The 17,302-nt window shown below is 42.1% G+C and overlaps 1 protein-coding gene across 2 annotated transcripts in view; it reads right to left on the bottom strand.

The window, feature by feature from the left end:
• LOC124001877 (gamma-aminobutyric acid receptor subunit rho-2-like) overlaps nucleotides 1-16,103 on the bottom strand; it is a 32,315-nt gene extending 16,212 nt beyond the window's left edge. For both annotated transcript variants that reach the window (XM_046309008.1, XM_046309009.1), the window contains exons 1-2: nucleotides 15,451-16,103; nucleotides 13,902-14,008 (exon numbers count right to left, since the gene is read on the bottom strand). In XM_046309008.1, coding sequence (XP_046164964.1) covers nucleotides 13,902-14,008; nucleotides 15,451-15,593 — 250 coding nt within the window. In that variant the 5' untranslated portion in view covers nucleotides 15,594-16,103. The remainder of the gene's footprint in view (nucleotides 1-13,901; nucleotides 14,009-15,450) is intronic.
• Nucleotides 16,104-17,302: the final 1,199 nt, after the last annotated feature.

A 17,302-nucleotide genomic window follows, 5' to 3' on the forward strand; every position in this document is an offset into this window, starting at 1 on the left:
GCCATCCAGGACATACATACTCGGCTGTGTCAGAAAAAGGACAAAAAAATTGCCAGTCACCCAAGTCATAGACTGTTCTCCCTGCTACCGCACGGCAAGCGGCACCAGAGCACTAAGTCTAGGTTCAAAAGGCTCCTTAACAGCTTCCACCCCAAGACATAAACAATTATTAAAACGGCCACCTGGATCCCTAAACAGAACTTGTTACAGGGAATACTGAATAAAGAGGTTCCCCCTCCCAGGTTCCTGAGCCTGTTTAGGGATCTAAATAGACATTTGAATATGACTGAAGGAGTACAGTTTTCGTTTTTAGTTGACTTTTGAATGTTAGAAGTATATTTTTTTCACCTTTCCCCAAATTGTTTTAGAAAAAGTTGACCCTTGCCTTTTGGCTGATCCATTTGCTGTTTCACAGTGGGTGAAAAAAGAGTTGGGTAATGGGTAATCAGTGAGGGTAACAAGAAGTGGTCTAGTGATAATTGTTTGTGTTTCTGTTGGTCAGAGGTGGAATGCGCTTGGAGTAAGACGAATGGGGGGAAGAAAAGTTAATTGTTTCGTTCTCAAGAAAAGGGCACAAATGAAAGGAGTGATAATTGGGGTATCAGTAAATATAAAAGTTGACCAGCTGAGGGGAAATATTTTTACGGTGTATGTGATGCTCGTCGTTTGATGTGATACAGACAGGATGGCGAGAGTGGGGAAACAGAATTGTCATTGTCTGTTCTTTTGAGTTTTGAAATTGAGTCTGCCCGACAAAGTGAGGTTAGGATTGGTCCCAAGATCCAGACCCAGTGAGTTGAGGCCATGACAAGGTCCCCCTTTCCTGAGGTCAAATGACTGAAAATCTGGTGTTTCTATGTCAAATGGCTTTGTTAAATTTCAGTCTGTGCATACAAATATTACACTTTATATACATCAAACTCAAAATGTAATACATATACATCTCTGACATGGTACAGGTGTCTTCTTTTTTTTTTAAGCCCATAACCATGTGTGTGAGGTGTATACTTTTTATACTTTGTTTAAGACTACCAAGAAGCACTCTGTGCGACCCTGATTTAACCCACTGCAGTAAAAGGTTATTAAAGACCGAATGTATGTGGTCTTGAGTGGCCCAACACCAAGACCACTCGATCAAGTGTCCATGGGCCCTTTCTTCAATTGTAAGAAACTCAAGTAAACAGTACAGTAGAACCCAGTACATTACAGTACAGTATAGCACATTAAAGACACCTATGTTTCTGCCAAATATATGTAAATGTTTGGGCTCTTGGAGCATTGGAGCCCCACTGCTGGCCTCACTTTTTCCTGAAGTGTGCACTTGTCCAATACTCACATGGTAGTCCTCTGTAGCTCAGTTGGTATAGCACGGTGCATTCAACTTTAGAATGGCGATACCGCTGCCGTATATTAGATGTTTGGTAGTGACACTTAAAAATACATGAAGATTTATCAACTTGCTAACTCAATTTCTCAAAAATGTTTGCAAACAGACTACTCACCATGTGGCCATGCTGGAGAAATATCACCTGGTGATATTTGTATGGGTGTGGCTTAAGGCACATTCATTCTACAGTCTTTCAATGTGTGTGTTTCGATAGTGACATCAACGGAGGGGACACCATTTTTTTTTAAAGATTTGTTAAAAATCTAAGATGTTCTATTGAAATAATAGTGTTTTAAAAATTCATGAAATGTTTTATTTTCAAACACATCTCAATAGAAATAAGTGCATAAACAATGTACTATATTATGTACAATGTACTATATACAGTATGTACAATGTTAATTTTATAATATGTTTGTTATTGCCTTGGATTGAAATAAAACATATCATGATGTAAATAAATGTCCTAAATTTGGAGACTTAACTGGGTTTTTTTTTAAATCGTTTTTTGGGGTGAGACTACTATTTGCACCACTTCTGTAGAATGTGCCATGTATGGAGACAGATTCACTCCAGCGAAGACATTATTAGGAGTCATAGCTGACATGTTATTTCAGAAGAGGTTGTGATTTGGATTGGCCTGCAAGCTGCTTTTTGATTGTCTGTGATTCAAAATCACTTAATGCGGAACGTCTTCACGGTTTTGCTTCTGAATCTGTCTTCGATTCTCAATCAAGAGTCTCTGAGCTGAGAATAAGATGAGGGTTGCATCCCAAATGGCGCCCCATTCCCTTCATAGTGCACTACTTTTGACCAGGACCCATAGGGCATTATATAGACTAGAATATAGTATGCAGTGCCCTATATAGAGAATAGGGTGCCATTTACTGGATATCAAAGTGGCTCTCCGCTCCCTTTTAAGATGCATAGTTATTAGCTTGTCTGTGGAAACAATTATAGATTTTTTTTTTTTGCTATTACATGATGCAATTTCCAATTTCTGTTTGCATCACTGGGTGCAATAAAGGCTTTGGTTAATTGGGATAACTTGCATAGACAATAACTAACCTAAGTGCTAGACGTTTCACTCTAAGTTACATACATTAACATAATGTGGATAAACTGCATAAATTTAGCCAGAGCAAAGATCTGAATCTAAATCTAGAGCTGCATGCATTGTGGTTTCACGCTGCCATACTTTAGATACTACTGCATATCACACAGCAACACATCCTACAACCTGTTGGTCATTTGTTTACATTTATCTACTTATCTATCCTGGGGCATCTGTGATCGGATTAGATTAATGTCCATTGGGTAAACAATGCTAGTACATGTTCGAATAAACACCCCCAGGCCTATTAATATGCCTATTGTTTGTGTGCGTGTGCGCGTGTGTGTATATATGTATCTGCATTCTGTCACTCTGACCTTGGTTCGATTTGCCCCAACTTTGTCCCAGTTCGGTCTGACATTTTGCCTAAAAGAGACCCAGGAGATCAATAGTTTCTGACTGTTTCTGCATAGTAGTCATCAATGCAATGTTCTCTTTTTACAATTTGCGATAAATCAACACATGGCGATTTACAGTCAATTTACATTGATATCTCAACTCATTGAACTAAGTGGTGAATGTAACAGTGCAACAGCCTAGATGTCATTATAAGGAGTATTATACTGTCTACAGTCAGAAGCTGTCTGGAGTCAATTTGTATTGAATTATTTAATAGTATGAACTAATGAATAATATTGATATATTATAAATAATATTCCAAATCCCCTTAAAAAAAACTTGGTAGCATATTGCATATCAAAGGTTTTTAAAGACATCCCGGAGTGATGTCTTTATGCAAACTCCATGCACTTTTGTTAAACAACTTCATGTTGCTCTCTTCTAGTGCTTTGTGGAGCAAAATTGAGGTCAAGTCGACCTACAGACATGCAAAAATGCATTGCAAACTGTCTTCAGGCTACATCCCAAATGGTACCCTATTCCCAAGTAGTGCATTATGTTTGCATTGAGTAGCCTATATTATCTGGTTCAGGACATCTATGTATGTGAGCATAACCTCTGTCGCTAACATGGCTTTTCAAAAAAATTAGTAATCTGCAGATAATTACATTTTAATGCCAACTCTTGATACATGTCCCAAACAAAACCCACGTTCGAGACAGAATCTAATTTCCCTTAAGCCAGGTATTAGAAAACAATGTACCATGAAACTTTTCAAACCGTTAATCAGGCCAAAATACTCTGGGACCCTCGTTCCAAGAGTGAACAGGTAGAACATTTATTGAATGACTCTAATCTAGATTTTTTTTCTGTTTCTCTGAGACATGGCTGAAGAAATATTCTCCTATTTCTGACTTTAATGAGTGCAGAGGGGGTGGATTGCTTATGTACATGAAATCTAACTTTAAATGCAATCGTATAATATGGAAACATGCCAATGACCTTGAATGTATGGGGCTGAATGTCTTCCTCTCCCCTCATATATCTCTCACTATTATTGGATTATATCGACCACCAACATCTGATATCTCATTTTATGACCATCTAAATGCCATGTTTAAAGAACACGATCAAAAGAAGGAGATCATCTTCATGGGTGATTTAAATATATTCAAATCCACCACCTTTAACAATTTTTTGGGTTGACTGTCAGCGAACTGACAGCTTTAAGCAATATGTTGATGCAAGCCTAGTCTTTAAGATCCTGCTAGATCTTGCCCCTCCACCCCTATCATGCTCAAGGAAAGCACCTCCAGGATAACAAGGGCAGTAACTAGAGGGGATTGTTGTCCCTTTTTCACACAGTAAAATTGGTCAATCTGCCTTCTCTGTTAGAGCTACAATATACTGGAATGCAATGCCCATGGACTTGAGAAGCTACACTGATTATTGTATTTTTTAATGTAAATTGAAAACATGGCTCAAATCTATCCAAACCTGTACACATGAGTTATCTGTGGTTCCTCATATGCAAGACGACATTTGATGATAATGTTATTGTTAGAATTGTTAGATTCTAATTATTAGAGTAAGAACTTGACGGACACTGTGAAAGCTTAAACCAAGACTATTCTTCCCAAAGGATCAAACATATTCACACGAGCACTAGTATTTAACCCTTTCTCCTATGCTGAATCTCCTCCGACACATCTGAACAGCCAATGCTGTTGCTAGACAGAACTTTTAGTGATATCGATTCTTCCGCACTTCATATGACCTGACCTCTGCCCCAAAGTGCTCACTCCTCCCCAACACATGGCTGTCATGGTGACTGGTACCAGACTGTGTCTCTTCTCCTCCCAGAGGATCCCTGATGGCTAACAATAACATATCCTGACATAACGTAAATGTTATACATTACCCTCTGTCCCTCAGTGACATGAATAAGTATATTTCCTACTTTCAGAACCCAACAGAATGATATATTATTGGATGTAATGTATTTGTATTTTGAATTGTTTTTGTGAGTATTTGTATAGTGGCTGTGTAAAGCCCCTTACCTGCCTGGGGACTACAGGTGCAAATGAGCTTTGGCTAACCCCGGCACATTTACATGGATGTTAGATTATTGTAATATTGATATTGATGAATGTGCATTGTCCCCTATAAACAAATAAATAATGTAGGAAACAAGGTGCCACTTGGGACTCAGACAAAATCTACTGATCACCCCAAAACTGTTGTTCAGCAAGACGATGTCACTGCTAGTATAATGGATGTTACAGTAATGCTCTTAGTACTACTCAGTACTGTAAGTATTTAGTACTACTCAGTACTGTCTGTGTCCTTTAGTGCCCAACTGAGCCAGCCTGGCAGCACATCTGGTCTGTCTGTTGAGACAGTGTTATGGATGGTAAACAGCTGTCAGCAGAAGTCCCTAGTGCATTATGTGCTAATCCACACGGTCAGCAGGAGGATCCCCTGCAAGTTTAATCTGGTCATGATCGTTAGCATCGCCGGCTAGGTATCACTGGCTAGGGTAAACTAAGGCTAGCAGCTAGCTACAGCAGCTAATACAAATCTAGATGTGATGGCTAGGCTAGGGTTAAGGCTACAGCAGATGGCTACGGGTTAAGCCAGCCGTCAGTGAGTATTGCTTAGCCTTGGCGACAAATTATTTTGTCGCTAATCAAAAACATCCCAGTGGGGGTGGCGATTACTCTAGCGTTCCTCCCAAAGGAGTGGACACACTATAAACATGGGACAGGACACAAATACGCACACACAAATACGCACACAAAAATACACACACACACAGGACAGGGCACACATATGCAGGATAGCATACGACTTGGGTGGTTCAGCATTATGTTAGCGACCACTGCTGTTCGAGACATTTCCGAGTTGGCAGATGAATGTCATAGCAGAGCCATATTCCAGCCATAGAGGAGTAATGTATCTGTGTACACAGTAGCAGCAAATCAAATTGTATTAGTCACATGCACAGAACACAACAGGTGTAGACTATACAGTGAAATGCTTACTTACAAGCCCCTAACCAACAATGCAGTTTAAAAAATATGAATAAGAATAAGAAATAAAAGGAACAGGTAATTAAAGAGTATCAGTAAAATAACAATAGCGAGACTATATAGGTAGCTGCTACTGTACAGGTACAGAGTCAATGTGCGGGGGAACAGTTTGGTCACGGTAAATTAGGTAATATGTACATGTAGGTAGAGTTATTAAAGTGACTATGCATAGATAATAACAGAGTAGCAGCTAAGTAAAAGCGCGGGGGGGGGCAATGCAAATAGTCTGGGTAGCCATTTGATTAGATGTTCAGGAGTCTTAGAGCTTGGGGGTAGAAGCTGTTTAGAAGCCTCTTAGACCTAAACTTGGCACTCCGGTACCGCTTGCCGTGCGGTAGCAGAGAGAACAGTGCGGCTGGAGTCTTTTAGGGCCTTCCTCTGATGATGTGGACACCAAGGAACTTGAAGCGCTCAACCTGCTCTACTACAGCCCCGTCGATGAGAATGGGGACGTGGTCGGTCCTCCTTTTCCTGTAGTCCACAATCATCTCCTTTGTCATGATCACATTGAGGGAGAGGTTGTTGTCCTGGCACCACACGGCCAGGTCTCTGACCTCCTCCCTATAGGGTGTCTCGTCGTTGTCTGTGATCAGGCCTACCACTGTAGTGTCATCGGCAAACTTAATGATGGTATTGGAGTCGTGCCTGGTCGTGCAGTCATGAATGAACAGAGAGTACAGGAGGGGACTGAGTACGCACCCCTAAAGGGCCTCTGTGTTGAGGATCAGCGTGGTGGATGTGTTGTTACCTACCCTTACCACCTGGGGACGGCCCGTCAGGAGGTCCAGAATCCAGTTGCAGAGGGAGGTGTTTAGTCCCTGGGTCCTTAGCTTAGTGATGAGCTTTGAGGGCACTATGGTGTTGAATGCTGAGCTGTAGTCAATTAACAGCATTCTCACATAGGTGTTCCTTTTGTCCAGGTGGGAAAGGGCAGTGTGGAGTGCAATAGAGATTGCATCATCTGTGGATCTATTAGGGCGGTATGCAAATTGAAGTGGGTCTAGGGTTTCTGGGATAATGGTGTTGATGTGAGCCATGACCAACCTTTCAAAGCACTTCATGGCTACACACGTGAGTGCTATGGGTCGGTAGTCATTTAGGGAGGTTACCTTAGTGTTCTTGGGCACAGGGACTATGGTGGTCTGCTTAAAACATGTTGGTATTACAGACTCAGCCATTACAGACATGTGAGAGGTTGAAAACGTCAGTGAAGACACTTCCCAGTTAGTTAGCGCATGCTCGTAAAACACGTCCTGGTAATCTGTCTTGGGAATGTTGACCTGTTTAGAGGTCTTACTCACATCAGTAGCAGAGAATGTGATCACACAGTTGTCCGGGAACAGCTGGTGCTCTCATGCATGTTTCAGTGTTATTTGCCTCAAAACGAGTATAGAATTAGTTTAGCTCGTCTGGTAGGCTCGTGTCACCGGGCAGCTCTCGGCTGTGCTTCCCTTTCTAGTCTGTAATGGTTTGCAAGCCCTGGCACATCGGACGAGCGTCGGAGCCGGTGTAGTACGATTCGATCTTAGTCCTGTATTGATGCTTTGCATGTTTGATGGTTCGTCTGAGGGCATAGCGGGATTTTTTTATACGTTTCCGGGTTAGAGTTCCGCTCCTTGAAAGCGGCAGCTCTAGCCTTTAGCTCAGTGCAGATGTTGCCTTAATCCATGGCTTCTGGTTGGGGTATGTACGTACAGTCACTGTGGGGACTACGTCCTCAATGCACTTATTGATAAAGCCAGTGACTGATGTGGTGTATTCCTCAATGCCATCAGAAGAATCCCGGAACATATTCCAGTCTGTGCTAGCAAAACAGTCCTGTAGCTTCATCTGAACACTTTTTTTATTGACCGAGTCACTGTTGCTTCCTACTTTAATTTTTGCTTGTAAGCAGGAATCAGGAAGATAGAATTATGGTCAGATTTGCCAAATGGAGGGTGATGGAGAGCTTTGTACACGTCTCGGTGTGTGGAGTAAAGGTGGTCTAGAGTTCTTTTCCCTCTGGTTGCACATTTAACATGCTGATAGAAATTTGGTAAAACGGATTTAAGTTTCCCTGCATTATAGTCCCCGGCCACTAGGAGCGCCGCCTCTGGATGAGCGTTTTCCTGTTTGCTTATGGTGGAATCATCTCATTGAGTGCAGTCTTAGTGCCAGCATTGGTATGTGGTGGTATGTAGACAGCTACGAAAAATACAGATAAACTCTCTAGGTAGATAGTGTGGTTTACAGCTTTTCATGAGATACTTCCTTAGATATTCTGCACCAGCTGTTGTTTACAAATATGCATTGTCCACCCCCCCCTTGTCTTACCAGACGTCGCTGTTCTATCCTGCCGATACAGCGTATAACCAGCCAGCTGTATGTTGATAATGTCGTTGTTCAGCCACGACTCTGTGAAGCACAAGATATTACAGTTTGTAATGTCCCGTTGGTAGTTTAATCTTCCTCGTAGGTCGTCAATTTTATTTTTCAATGACTGCTTGTTAGCTAGTAAAACGGAAGGCAGTGGGGGTTTGTTCGATCGCCTACGAATTCTCAGAAGGCAGCCTGACCTCCATCCTCTTTTTCTCCGTCTTCACGCAAATTACAGGGATTTGAGCCTGTTCCCGGGAAAGCAGTATGTCTTTCACGTCAGGCTCGTTGGACTCGTTAAAGGGGAAAAAAGGAGAAAAAAAAGCTTCTGCCACTTCTCATAAGAGTTGGTAGCAGCAATATTATGTACAGAATACGTTTTTTTTTAAATTACAAACAATGCAAAAAAAAACAAACAAACACATTTGGTTAAGAGCACGTAAAACAATAACACGATTAAATAAAATGGCCCCCTTTTTCCTGCAATTTTCCCATATTCGGTTACGTTACCATGGCTGTCACGGACATTAAAAGAAGAGGACCAAGGTGCAGCGTGGTGAGCGTACATTTTCTGTTTATTTGTAAAATGACGCCGAACAAAACAATAAACACTACAAAAACAAACCATGAAGCTAAAGGCTATGTGCCCTAAACAAAGTCAACTTCCCACAAAGACAGATGGAAAAAAGGGCTACCTAAGTATGGTTCTCAATCAGAGACAACAATAGACAGCTGTCCCTGATTGAGAACCCTACCCGGCCAAAACAAATAGAAATACAAATAATAGAATATAGAATACCCACCAGAACTCACACCCTGACCAAACCAAAATAGAAACATAAACAGGATCTCGAAGGTCAGGGCGTGACAATGGCTTTTGCTTTTGCTGCCTTTTATCCAGCTGCAATTCTTGGCACTTTCATTCCAGCCACATCGCACCCTGCATACTACTACTGGTTTGCCTCTGAAGCTAAGCAGGGTCGGGCTCGCTCGGTTCCTGTATGGGAAACTAGATGTAGCTAGTAGTGGCGGAAAACAATTTAATAATGAAAAACAAAAATGTTGTTAGGAGAGGGCAAAGCAAATGCATAATGTATAAGTCTACAAACTGCATGCAGCCTACAAGTCAGTGTTCCGACATGCATACATTCACTTTAAACTTCCCACAAAGCACAGACTTTGAAAATGCATGGAGGGACTAAAATAAGCAAAGCCTGTCCAAGGAAAGCTCCTTTACTGGGCCATTTGCATACAGAAAGTTACACACCACTAGTTCATCTGTACGAGTCCTGTGTAACTCCACATACATGTTTCTCTTCAAGGAGAGGAGAGGAGACTGTAACTGTATGAGCCTGAGTTAGTCAGTTTCCATTGTAGTGTGATTAGATCCATGTACCCTCTGTTGGGATGTTGGAGATGATTGTACTCAGGCTATTTCCGGCTCTGCATGACACTATGATGCCCTGCTGATTGGTGTGTGTGTGTGTGTGTGTGTGTGTGTGTGTGTGTGTGTGTGTGTGTGTGTGTGTGTGTGTGTGTGTGTGTGTGTGTGTGTGTGTGTGTGTGTGTGTGTGTGTGTGTGTGTGTGTGTGTGTGTGTGTGTGTGTGTGTGTGTGTGTGTGTGTGTGTGTGTGTGTGTGTGTGTGTGTGTGACCCCCTGCTGATCAATGTTCCCCTTCGTTCCCCTGCAGTACAAGCCCCCCTACTTTCATCAGATCAGCTCCAAACAAGAAACAAGTTGAGATGAAAACATCAAAAGAAAAGAAAACTTGTTCATGCTCTTTCTCTCTCTTCCATATTTTTTCTCATTTTCAAATGCAGCATCTCCAAACATTGTTAAAAAAAGCTACCTTTGTCACGAAGAAAACAATCCTAAAGTTTAAGTTGGTAGATTTCTCAGTTGCAACAAACGAAGCAAACTTTTATGTACGTCAACACAAAGACTAGACCTGAGCAAGTCTCATCTGAACTCATCCAATAATACAAGTCTGCTTAGATTTCACACATTAAAAGTAGCAACAGTCATTTTTTCAAACAATTCTAATAAATGCAACAGTTGAACGGAGGAAGATACTCCAACTTTTGAAATGGTATAATCCATCAGATATTGACTGAATTCTAGCACATTAAACATTTCACTGGCACGGACATAGAGTTCAGTTATTTTGGTTGTAATTCAGGTATTCAGTTTATTGTCAAAATGCACTTTATTTTCTTATAATGCACTCTCTCTTATTGTATCAGGCATTTAAACAATATTTTGTGTTAAAATAAAGAAAGGTATAACATTTGGAAAGTATTCAGACACATTTCCATGTTTCCACATTTTGTTATGTTACAGCCTTATTCGAAAATGTATATGTATATATATATAAAACATCTTAATCAATCTAAACACAATGCCCCATAATGACAAAGCCAAAACATTTTTTTTTTTTTTTTGCAAATGTATAATAAAAACAGAAATACCTTATGAATATAAATTCAGAGCCTTTGCTATGAGACTGGAAATTGAGCTCAGGTGCATTCTGTTTCCATTGATCATTCTTAAGATGTTTCTACAACTTGATTGGAGTCCACCTGTGGTAAATTAAATTGATTGGAAAGGCACACACCTGTCTATATAAGGTCCCACAGTTGACAGTGCATGTCAGAGCAAAAACCAAGTCATGATGTCAAAGGAATTGTCTGTAGGATTTTGTCGAGGCACAGATCTGGGAAAGAGTACCGAAAAATGTCTGCAGCATTGAAGGTCCCCAAGAACACAGGCCTCCATCATTCTTATATGAAAGTAGTTTGGAACCAAGACTTTTCCTAGAGCTGGCCGCCTGGCCAAACTGAGCAATCGTGGGAGAAGGGCCTTGGTCAGGGAGGTGACAAAGAAATCGATGGTCACCCTGACAGAGCTCCAGAGTTTTGGGAGAACCTTCCAGAAGGACAACCTGCAGCACTCCACCAATCAGGCCTTTATGGTAGAGTGGCCAATCGGAAGCCACTCCTAAATAAAAGGCACGACAGACCACTTGGAGTGGACTAAAGGACTCGCGAACCATGAGAAACAAGATTCTCTGGTCTGATAATACCAAGATTGAACTCTTTGGCCTGAATGTCAAGCATCACGTCTGGAGGTAACCTGGCACCATCCCTACAGTGAAGCATTGTGGTAGCAGTATCATGCTGTAGGGATGTTTTTCAGTGGCAGGGACTGGGAGACTTGTCAGGGGGATAGATGAACAGAGCAAAGTACAGAGAGATCCTTGATGAAAACCTACTCCAGCACACTCAGGATCTCAGCACACTCAGGATCTCAGACTGGGGCGAAGGTTCACCTTCCAACAGGACAACAACCCTAAGCACACAGCTAAGACAACACAGGAGTGGCTTCGGGACAAGTCTCTGAATGTCCTTGAGTGGCCCAGCCAGAGCCCGGACTTGAACCCGATTGAACATCTCTGGAGAGACCTGAAAATAGCTGTACAGCGACGTTCCCCACCCAGCCTGACAGAGCTTGAGAGGATCTGGGGTCAGGAGCAATGTTCCCTCTAATTATTTTTGGCACTGAGCAAATGTTAGCTCTGCTGAGTGCCAACTTGAACGTTGTGAAAATTCTGTGCAACTTCCAGTTTACTGTGAACACTGAGTCTGTACCCACTTTAAATTACAGTTTTAACAGTGGCCAAGTAGGCTACTGTGGCTGTTTCATCATACTGTGGCCCTACCAGAGTGGCCTGCCATAAAAAACAATGGATAAAATGCATCCCATAACATCCCATACTTTCTTCTCTGGAGCAGAGCGCCGTTAAAATGAGTGATAACTGGAGTGGCGTTAAGTGTTGAGGAGGATCAACTGAAGTTGAAGATTGCCGGTGTCTGTTACACCCACCATTTGGTGTGACGCAGACCTGGTGGAGAGTGTGGTGGAACAGAGAAGACACTTTCTGTACAACTGAGTTGATGCAGTGTCTTTACCAGATAAAATCAATTTAGAATGTGTCACTTATCCCGTTAGAGCTTTTGTCCCGAACCCATTACAGTGTTTTAGGTGTCAAGCTTATGGCCATGTGGCAGCAGTGTGTAGGAGGGAGATGTCTAGATGTGAGAAGTGTGCAGAAGGACATGAGACAAAGGAATGTGTAGTATCAGTGGGAAAAGTTGTGTCAACTGTAGGGGTACCCATGGTGCTGGAGATTTGAGGTGTCTGCTGAGAGAAAGGCATGTTGAGGTTGCCAGGATCAGAGTAGTGCAGAAGGTGTCGTATATTGAGGCAGTAAAGAGAGTAGTAGAGGAAGATGGCTCCAGGGTGAGGAATCCTAAAAGGATCCCTGTGAATAGGCTGAGGCCAATAGCGAGTGATATGAGTAACATGTGCTTCAGTAAGGTTGTTTTTTTGGCGTTCATGACCATGGTTGATAATTGTACCGCAGGTATTGAATGTAAATCACAGAGGATTGATGTTAAGGTAGCAGCTGCATAGAAGTACTTGGGTGTATGGGTGTTTCTTCGTGCTTTGAGTAGCAAAGCCCATGGATCTGTCTTTTTCAGCCACAGTGCAGGTAGGGTAGACAGAGCATGGGTTTAGGTGGTTGCAAAACCTAACTGTACCCTATCTGCACTGTGGCTGAAAAAGACAGATCCTTGCGCGTTGCTACTCAAAGCACTAAGAAATTATCTCTAGGTTCACTCATAGGAAATCCATGTAACATCTCATGAATTGTTCTCAATATGCTGCTGCACAAAGAACATGGTGAGTCAGGTTAGTAGGCTATAACAAGCTAGAGTACAGTTTGTAACTGAAAACTAAGTAGACGGCTTTTTAAAATCCTCTTTAGATGCTTTAGAGTGTGGTAGCTGGGTGTAAAACATTTGGTTATTTGGAGGTACCGAAACAGAGGCTTACAACCATAGAATTAGAATACAGTAGAATGGGCATAGAATCAGTCCACCCATTATGGCATCATTGACTTAAATGGAGATGTATGTTCTAATCATTCTAAGTATATGAACTGCTTAAAACTCAGCAAATCTAATTGTTTAACCAACACACAGGTACTGTATCTATCCAAAAGTATTTATAGTTTACAGGATGTAAGAGCCTCACTTTGTGCTTTGCTTTTCTAACAAGCAGGAGAAGGTGTGTAAATGGAGGATAAAAGTTGAGATCATGTTCTCTCACTTTACCTAATGTGTTTAATTGACGTGTCATGTTGGACTGCAGTTGTTACAGTACTGTGAATGGGCTTACAGCTAAACCATTGAGCTCAGTAATTGAGTGAAGTCAACTAGCACAAATGCATTACCATTTTACATTGAGCAGACACTCTTATCCAGAGCAACTTACAGTCCATGCATTCAACTAAGGTAGGTAAATACCATGAATGGGAAATTCATGCAGTCTGTGAAAGATGTTTAAGGTGTTTCACATGACATCTTACAGATAAATGGGGTCCCCTGAAAACCATCCAATAGGAGCATATCTGGATTCTTCATCCAGTGTGTGTGTGTGTGTGTGTGTGTGTGTGTGTGTGTGTGTGTGTGTGTGTGTGTGTGTGTGTGTGTGTGTGTGTGTGTGTGTGTGTGTGTGTGTGTGTGTGTGTGTGTGTGTGATCCCCCCTACCTCCAAATGCTGGCCTCATGGTGAAATCATGATCATCTACTTTCAGAAGCTGCTCTGTCTTCAGCTTGCGATTTTTGGTCACATCTGGAGGCTTCTTTGTCAAGGAGCTGGTATAAGACAACACAAGACAACACCATAATAAGTCACAACGACTGTCTGGCGAAATAATACATTTCTAACTCGACACAAGCACATCTGGAATGAGATCAAATAAAACTCTAAATGAGTGGAGAATATCTCACTTTGGTCTCTCTGAGAATATTCATATAGTAGCGAGTGTGTTAACCGTATTGGCGTGATGTGTAGGGTGCTTGCCTTTCAAGCCAGTTACCGCCCAGTTCGCTACATTGGCGTCCGAAGTGGGATGGCGGACTGTGAGGCCATCATCTGAGTAGTAAAAGCACAGGGATGTGCTTTCCTCGCTATATGAGCCACTTTACAATTGCCGCTAAGTGGGCTAAACCTATTTGCGCAATGCATAGGCCTTTTACACCAGTGACCCATGTTCACGTTCATGCCCTGATGTTCGCTATAACATAAAGCATAATCAAAGTGGAATGGAAATTCATGTTGCTTTGCCTTATTAAATGAAAACAGTAGCTGCAGTTCTCAACCCCTATTGGGTGACATCCAGATAACTGTGCTTCCCTCCCTGATGGCTTTGACAGATGGCTTTGAGACACGTGGTCATGCTGATCTTACTCAAGGAACTGGCAGCCAGCAGCTAAACTGTAATTGATGAGTGGGCACAACAAGTAGGCTATACCTAGGGTCTTCCCTGGCTGTCTAGTGTTGCAACCTTTTCTCACAGCATTTCACATTATCCTGTATGTAAATCAGAGACACTCCATTTAGTATGATACGTTATGTTTCGTATAGAATGTAATCATTTGTGGATGTCCATCACCCATTTTGTTTATGTTATGAATTACAATTTGTATTATGTTAATAATTAGCAATACGTGTTTTATGTTACGAATTTACAAACCTACAATATGTTATGAAATTGCAAAGCGTATTGTATGTTACTAATTTGCAAAACTTATGATGGGTTAAGGTTAGTGTTGGGGGAAGAGTTAGCTAAAAGGGTTAAGGATTAGGAGAAAGGTTATCTAACATCCTAAGTAGTTGCAAAGTAGCAAGTAGTTGAAAAGGTGCTAATTAGCTAAAATGCTATAGTTGTCCGTGACGAGATTTGAACTCACAACCTTTGTGTAGCTAGACATTCGCATTATAGTTTTTGCCCCAAGTAACCATTGTCTTATGTAACCACACCAAACTTAACATTTCATACTAAATGGAGCGTCACGGATTTACATACAGAATAATACGAAATGCTCTGAGACCAGGTTGCGTGTCTGTCTGGGTCTTGTTGGATTTTCACCGCCCCTCTGTCCTTTATAATTAGTTATTAGATCGTTTTTCCATGTCCAATTTTGCATATCAAGTTTTGTGAATTTCAATGATTATGATGAAGAAGACAACGGATCTTGAACCACTGCACACCACAGAACCACCCCTGGGTGAGCAGTATCGAGTACAAACTTACGTGCCATGATTTGCTGTCTCTGTGCCATGCTTTGCCGTCTCCACCGTACCCGTCCATCTCCGTACTCGGTGTCCGTGATTACGGCATTCCCCGGTAACCACCAGACAGAATAATAAAAACAGCGATTTAGTCAGATAAGGCATCGTTATGCGTGCAAGTCTAAAATTCCACAAGTTACTCCAAAAGCCTCGTTAAATTGACCTACAGGCACACGGCTTTGTACGCTCACGGGAAACCAAGCGTTCAGACAGGCATTGCATTGCAACTGCGATGGTTTGATAATGTGTAGGTTGTGTTTGAATACGGCCGCTTGGGAATCTATACTCCGAGAGGATTCTTCCGATTGTCATTGGTTAGCAACTGCACAGCTGTTTTGATGCCCAGTGCCCCCAGTCACCGTTGGTCATCGTCGCAGCGAACACGCAGGCAGGGAGCTCCGGGTCTACACAGCTGTCATTTTTAACATGCTTGATAAAACCCGGGAATAGGTATGTAACCTAATAATAACACAACCTCCAATGTACGGGGGCGCAGAGAGGGATTGCTACAACTAATCTTGGTCTGATTCGTTTTTGAGTGGAGATACTGAGGTTGCGGAATGTGTGGGCAAAATATACAAACACTTTTTATAGGGATAGATTATGCCCACTTTAAGATTATCGTTGTGCAGTACAGTTAAGTGAAAAGTGCACGTGTAGAAGAAGAAAAGAGCAGCCCTATTATGCATCACTTGTTTCAAAATTTTCACAGTTCAAAGTTGCGCTGCGCTGTGCAACGGCAGGTCCCATTAGTATTCTCTCTGTGATTCCTCCTTCCTCTCAAGTTGAGATGATAAGGGCCAGTCTCTGGGGGGACCTGGGCTCCACGCTGGGACCTGGCTCTCAGATCCGCAGGGGGGTAAGAGGCACCAGGGTCCCTGACGCGGCGCGGAGAAGCAGCAACATCAACAGCAGATGGCGCGCGGCTTTTTGTTACGTGTTTTGTCGTCGCCCACTCAGCTCTCACTCTGCTCCAGCCCCTGAAACGCATATTATCTGGATTTCAGTGCAATTCTTCCCGATCGGTGCTATTTTGGTTCCTTGGGACGTCCCTACCCCAATGATGTTGTCATTTAACTCTCCTGTTGTGTTCCGGTCGAATTGGACCAATTTAACGTTTTCTCTCTGACAGATGTAGTTCATTTAATCTGATTGTCATAAGGTTCCATTACTTTGTCCACGCAGGGCATCTGAGCACGCAAAATACATGTTGATGATTTTTGTTACATTTTGGGTGTTTTATTTAACTTTTGTACACCTGTGGTGTTACTTTTTGACTGGTCAATAAAAATGAACTGGTGAGACTACAATTAGTGTATAAAATTGAGTTCAGGCACATGCCCATTCATCAGATGGACACACTTCCTCTCCCAACCCCCCACATGCATGCATGTGTGTTTGAGAAAACACACACCTCACTCCCCTTCTTGGCTTCCATGTCAACCCCCACGGGAACCTTTCACCTGTTGGCATTCTCACAAACAATCGCAACATTGTTTCAATAATATATAGAACTTTTCTTGCAGCTCTGGTATATAAAAGCTTTTTGGAGGCCTTGCTCACAATTCATTCTGTGGCTGTCACGCCCTGACTTTAGAGATCCTGTCTCTATTTTGGTTTGGTCAGGGTGTGAGTTGGGGTGGGTATTCTATATTCTATTATTTGTATTTCTATGTTTTGGCCGGGTAGGGTTCTCAATCAGGGACAGCTGTCTATCGTTCTCTCTGCTTGAGAACCATACTTAGGTAGCCCTTTTTTCCACCTGTCTTTGTGGGAAGTTGACTTTGTTTAGTGCACATAGCCTTTAGCTTCAC

The sequence above is a fragment of the Oncorhynchus gorbuscha genome, linkage group LG17 (assembly GCF_021184085.1).
Source record: "Oncorhynchus gorbuscha isolate QuinsamMale2020 ecotype Even-year linkage group LG17, OgorEven_v1.0, whole genome shotgun sequence".
Taxonomy (NCBI): domain Eukaryota; kingdom Metazoa; phylum Chordata; class Actinopteri; order Salmoniformes; family Salmonidae; genus Oncorhynchus; species Oncorhynchus gorbuscha.